The 6,091-nt window shown below is 35.8% G+C and overlaps 1 protein-coding gene across 1 annotated transcript; it reads right to left on the bottom strand.

Moving 5' to 3' along the window:
• Positions 1–1,892: 1,892 nt before the first annotated feature.
• Positions 1,893–4,714, bottom strand: LOC148870381 (uncharacterized). Its single transcript, XM_088967363.1, has 4 exons — positions 4,144–4,714; positions 3,931–4,028; positions 3,776–3,841; positions 1,893–3,340 (listed from the first exon to the last, which is right to left on the bottom strand). The coding sequence occupies exons 1-4, from the start codon at positions 4,572–4,574 to the stop codon at positions 2,184–2,186; spliced, it is 1,752 nt and encodes a 583-aa protein (XP_088823489.1). The 5' UTR covers positions 4,575–4,714; the 3' UTR covers positions 1,893–2,183.
• Positions 4,715–6,091: the final 1,377 nt, after the last annotated feature.

Below are 6,091 nucleotides of genomic sequence, written 5' to 3'. Positions count from 1 at the left end.
CATAAATTTTCATCTCGCTAATTTTGCTAAAAAAAATTAGCAATACCATTTTCATTATTTTTTATTCAAAAGATGAACGAATAATTTGAGAACTAACTCAGCTGGTATGAGATATAAGGTCCAAATTAGAAGTTTCTTTGCTTTATTATATATTTTTTATTTATATGATTTAGATATACTTTAATATTTATACTGATACATGTAAAAGTAGTTGATTATATAACAAATAAAATTTTAAAAGGCCGAGTATTTTAACCCAAAAGTTTAAAATTATAGTGCTTTATACATGAACATGTATATTTTTTTTGGTTTCGACTTTCATACTCAAAAAAATTACAGCCAATCAACTGGAATCATAAAAAAAATTGACTAATCAGGTGGTATTCAACAAAATTCTCAGCGTGCTAATGCTTTGATTGGTCAAAGGTCTCTGTGCAAAATATCTTTTTGGTATCACAGATTTTCCCATATTTTTATAATTTTTTTTACAATTCTAGGTATTGAATTTTTAAATAAAATTTTGACCATTTTTCTTATAATTTTTAGGGTAAAAATATATAAACATACTTGAGTTTTCATAAATTAACTTCAACATACCCTAATTTTTTTAACTTAAAAAATACATTGTGAATTTTTTATCCTTTATTTTTCATTCAATTTTTCAAAAGATACACTGATCAATAGACTATTTATATTGCCTTGTGAGTTCTTTATTACATATTCACCCTGGTGAACTGAAACACTTGTTTGTTTATAGAGGGGATAATCCATAAAGGATAACTTGGAGATGGGGGCGGGGAAGGTGAAAGCACGACTCTATCACTATCAATCTCATCAATGACATTGGGTTGCCAACTGATTTGGGACAAGTGCAACAGCCCACTCTAAGTAGGATGCCATATTGCCATTAGACCTGTTCCATGGGCCGGGTAGCCCGATGGGCTGGCCCGGTCTAAGTTAAGCTTGAACAGGATTTCAGGCCTGTAGGCACGGGCTCGGATTTAAAATATCGTGTCCAACTTTTTTTGGGTCGGGTTTGGAGGCTCGAGCTGGGAGTCTCTGAGTTGATAATGTATTATATAATAAAAATATATTTTATATAATAAAATATTCATATATAATTTTTTTTTCTTTGTTATGATTCCCTTTTTTCAAAGAATGGTGAGATCTTTCATTATTTTTTAGGTTTTGAGGTCTTTTAATATAAATAAAATAGTTTTTAATTAAAGAAAAAAAGAAAAAAAATCATTTCACTATATTTCTCACCGGGATCAAGCTCAAGACCTAGGCCCAATGGTCAGACCGGACTCAGGCTCGGGCCTGAACATATCTTGTTAATGTAGAGAAAAAGCCTGGCTGAACCCGTGAACAGGTCTAATTGCCATCCATCAAAAATTGAAAACCCAAATTGCTTATGAGCACCCTACGCATTTAGAGGAGAAATTCTTGGCTCTTGGGCTCACTTGTGGCCTAAGCCAAACCCAAGCTTATCTTATTTGCTATCTAAACACCTCTGTACTATCAAAGATGGCTTGCCAAGCGAAGTTAAGATCATATTAATGTTCTCTCTTTTTTTGTTAACCGAACCAATCCGTTGGCCATCTTTTTTTTCTCCTCTTCTCTCATGTTCTTATTCTTGTCCGAATATGCAAAATAGGATTTTTAAAATTTTAAATAACTTCACATATTCCTCTTCTTTGATGGAGGGTATTGAGCAATTGGGTCCCAAACCACTGTAAAGAAATGAGGAAGAAGCTAGATGCTGGTATTTGCTTTTTGTTCTGCGGGAAGTGCAACTAGCAACCCATGCAAAATGATGCAACAAATTGCTAATAGAAATAGAACAAATTATAATCTACTAAAAACAAGAATGCACCTAAACCAACACCAACTTAAAGAAACCGGATCATATAATTTAGTATTAATAAATATAAATTGTTTATAGCTTGAACGTAACCCTTATCAGCAAATACCACAATCACTACCAAACAATTAATATTGTCAAAATGCAAGTTTCATCATATGAATCATATGGAAACAAGAAAAGAGAGAACCAGTCTAATCGCCAAAACTTTCAACTTAGAACTCTCAATGCCAGATGCATACAAGATAGCAAAGACAGGTTTGAGCACGAATGTTGACAAAACTTCAATTTATATTCGCCGCCAAGGTGTCATCCCAAGCTAAAAGTTCCTACTTGCAACAGGTTCATAATCTCCACTGGGCATGTCTCGTGTTTGGTAATCCCTATTTGGTGTATTTCCCATATTCATACTGCTCGGCTTCTGGTAGCTTCTGCTCTCAGCATAGTTCATGCTTATGTTACCAGGTACGTCTCTGTCTTGGTAATCTCTACTTGGTATGTTTCCCACGCCCATGTTAGTGGGCATTTCCCTGCTGTGGTATTCTCCATTTGGCAGACCTCCCATATGTGTCCCCCGATTCTGATAATCTCTGTTCGATACATTTTCAATGTCCCTGGCCTGGAAGTCCTGATTTTGAACTGGTGGTCTCACATCCCTACTCTGATAATTCCAGTTTTGTGAGGGAGGTGGGATGTCTCTACTCTGAGAGTTCCAATTCTGTGTTGGTGGTGGTGTGTTCATATCCCTATTCTGTGAGTTCCACGTCTGCACTGGAGATGGAGGCATGTTCATGCCCCTACTCTCGGAATTCCATGTCTGTGCTGGAGGTGGAGGAGGTATATTCATGTCCCTACCCTGGGAATTCCAAGTCTGTGTTGGAGGAGTCTGAGAATTCCAATTTGGTGTAGCAGGCGGCATGCTTGTGTCCCTAATCTGGGAATTCCAATTTTGAACCGGTGGCGGTGTGTTCCAATTCTGCATCTGAGGAGGTACGTTCATATCTCTAGCTTGAAAATTCTGATTTTGCACAGGGTGTGTTGTATAGCTATTCTGGAAATCACGATTCTGCATCGGCGGTGGTGGTGGTGGTCGGTTCTGGAAACCTGGGTTCTGCACTGGTGGTGGTAAATTTAAATTTGGTGGTTGCACATTCTGAGTCTGACTTGCAAAAGTCTGATTTGGCATTGGGGAAGGTGGTCCCTGGTTCTGGAGCTCATGATTACCAACGGGAGGCACTCCCTGGTTAGGACCACCCTGGTTTTGAGGCACAGAGTTTGGTGTTGAGGGGGGTGGAGGTGGCGGCATATCCCTGTTCATCATATTCTCCCTCCGCCTCTCAAAGTTTCTCGACCTATCATAATTCCTTGGCCTGTCATTACGCCTTGATCTTTCATTTGCCCGAGCATTATTTCGGACCCATTCTTCATGATACTTGGGATCATATGGCACAGCTTGCCCATCAATAAACGGCTCCCCTATGGACAGATTTCGAAGAAAAAAATGAAATAGAATGCATCAGAGATCAAATCACTCATCATAAATGCAAAACAGGAAAATATAAAAAAAAAAAAAGAAGCAAAATTCATTCTGCCATCAGCATCAAGTGTAGAAAAAGAATCAGAGTGCAGTTAAAAAAACATATAAATTGAAGTTCTCGATCATAAAGAGGAGAGTTTCATTAGAAAGTCATTTCAGGAAAATAAGCATGAAAAATGACAAATTAAGCTCCAAGTAGCAAGTGGGATGGGAATTAAGGATCCATAAAAGAGAAAATAAGATATTATAAGAACACAACTTGAAGTTCAGGAGATGTGAAGAGGGAAGTTAATCCCCGTAAAAATATACAGAAAGGCTGAAATGGGCACCAGTAACTAAGGCATTGTTGTACATGAAGAAGAATAGAATTATACCTCCGTAGCTCTTATTCTTGACATCCAGATAAGAATCGGGAAGTACCCATCTAACCCTTGGCAGCTCTGTTTCAAATAAAAAAGATAAATAAAATAAATATGCCAGAGAGAGTTCCTCCAAAACCAAAATAAAAAATGCCAAAGACGCTAAGTACCCTTGACTTTATACGAGAGTTCCTCTGAAACAAGGCATCCAAAGGCAAAGTAATGCCTCGTCGATACCGAGTAAATCTTTCTCCGTGCTTCGTCTTCACTGCAACAAATTAAAGAAAGAGACAATTCAAGAAAGGAAAAACCTTAAATCATAGAATACTCTCCACATCCGCAGTGAGACCAAGGCAGAGACTTGTAAATGTAAGTGGCAATACCTGCCAAGAACTTGAGCTAGGGTTTTGATATAGCTGTCAATGATTTCGTCACGAGTGATATTAGGGTCGGGAGGCTCCATGACGACAAGCCAATGCTCGAAGTCGCATCCATCCAGGAGTATCGTCTCCTTAGGAGGCCTATTTGACGAGTCATTCATCGATCGCGTGGACAAATTCCGAACAACCAAGACTCCATTGCTAACCATATCATTGTTGTTACCTGCTACAGAAACCCAAGGAAAATAACAGGAGGAGAGATATCTTAAGGAGGGCTTCTTTTGATTCTGCGATAGCGCGGAATTAAAAAGTGAATCAAGGTTAGGTTTTGTTGTTCCATAAGTGGAGGAAAAACGAGGGACGGTGGTGTTGGGCTTGCTGGCTGCCGCTGCTGCTTGCCGCCTGAGAGAAACCAGGGCTCGACGAGGAATCATTTTGACCGCCTTCTCTCTCTCTCTCTCACCGCTTAAACCCTGCGGCACGATTTTGGGAGGGGCGGGGATTTAAGAACTTATATACAGTATGAAAGAACAATCTAGGGTCCTCAATGTCGTGTATACATTATTACAGTGATGACCACTTGGCCGAACCGTTGGATCTGTTTATTCTTAAGCTTAGGTCGTTGGACTCGGCGGGATGCTGTCATGCTGGTTCAACGAGGATCGATCGTAGGCGCTTTACAAAGTTTAGTTTAAATTTCTTAAACTATCCTTTTGATTTACAAAGTTTAGTATAAATTTCTTAAACTATCGGTTTAATTAATTTATTAAATATGTCCTTACTGATTAGGGGTGAGTATTATTCATTTATTTGGTTAAAATTGAAATATTAAATCGAAAATTTCAGTTTTGGTTTATCGGTTCGGTTTTTTTGGTTTTTGTGTAATTCGGTTCAATTAATTTGATTTTTATAAATTTTGATTTTCAGTTAGGGTTGAAAATTCGGTTAATCAAAAAATCAAATTAACTGAAATTCATTATATAATATACATTATATAGCATACTATATATTTATATATTAATATATTATATATAATGTATTTATAATGAAATTCAGTTTCATAATATATATATATATATATTATAGGTTATAGTATATAATATTTTACCCTGTACTTTGGCTCGAGTGATAATTTGGTCCCCAAACTTTATCCGAACTTTTAAAATGTTACAATCCAATACCTATCGTTAATTAGTTCATTAATCAATCATTAAGTGACATTTGAAAAAAAGTAAAAAACACCCTAAGAATGCCATCTAATTCTCTTTATCAACCATCCAAACATTAAAAATAAAATGAACAATCCCAAATTCTAGATTATTCTAAACAATCACCAACTTTTTTGAATAGAAGAGGTTAAGATTTGGCACTGCTCAGGTTTTTTTTTTTTTTTTTTTTGTCAAAGTTTGGATGATTGATAAAGAGAATTATATGGCATTCAAAGGGCATTTTTGACCTTTCAAGTGCCACTTAATGACTGATTAATGGATTGGTTAATGACATGTACTGGATTGTCAGATTTTGAAAGTTCAGATATTGAATTGTCATATTTTGAAAGTTCGGATACTGAATTGTCACATTTTAAAGTTTAGGGACCAAATTATCACTCGAGCCAAAATACAAGGTATTGATCGGGAATTTTTCCTATATATATATATATATATATATATATATTAATTAAATTCGATTTTTAACTGAAATAACCAAAAACCAAACAAAAAATTTCAGTTTCAATTATTTCAGTTTTCTTATAATTTGGTTTCGGTTCAATTTCAATTATTTCAGTTTTCTTATAATTTGGTTTTGGTTCAATTTTTATTTTTTGTTTATTTTGATTTTTAAAATTTTGATTTATTTTGACTATCTGTATGAAGTATAATTTTTTTTCCTTAATTAAACCTTACCGTTACCATTAACATCCATTAATTAAACTTTACCGTCAACATCCATT

The sequence above is a fragment of the Nelumbo lutea genome, chromosome 2 (assembly GCF_056320005.1).
Source record: "Nelumbo lutea isolate HS-2025 chromosome 2, American lotus-T2T, whole genome shotgun sequence".
Lineage (NCBI taxonomy): Eukaryota > Viridiplantae > Streptophyta > Magnoliopsida > Proteales > Nelumbonaceae > Nelumbo > Nelumbo lutea.
This window is presented reverse-complemented; position numbering and strand designations above follow the sequence as displayed.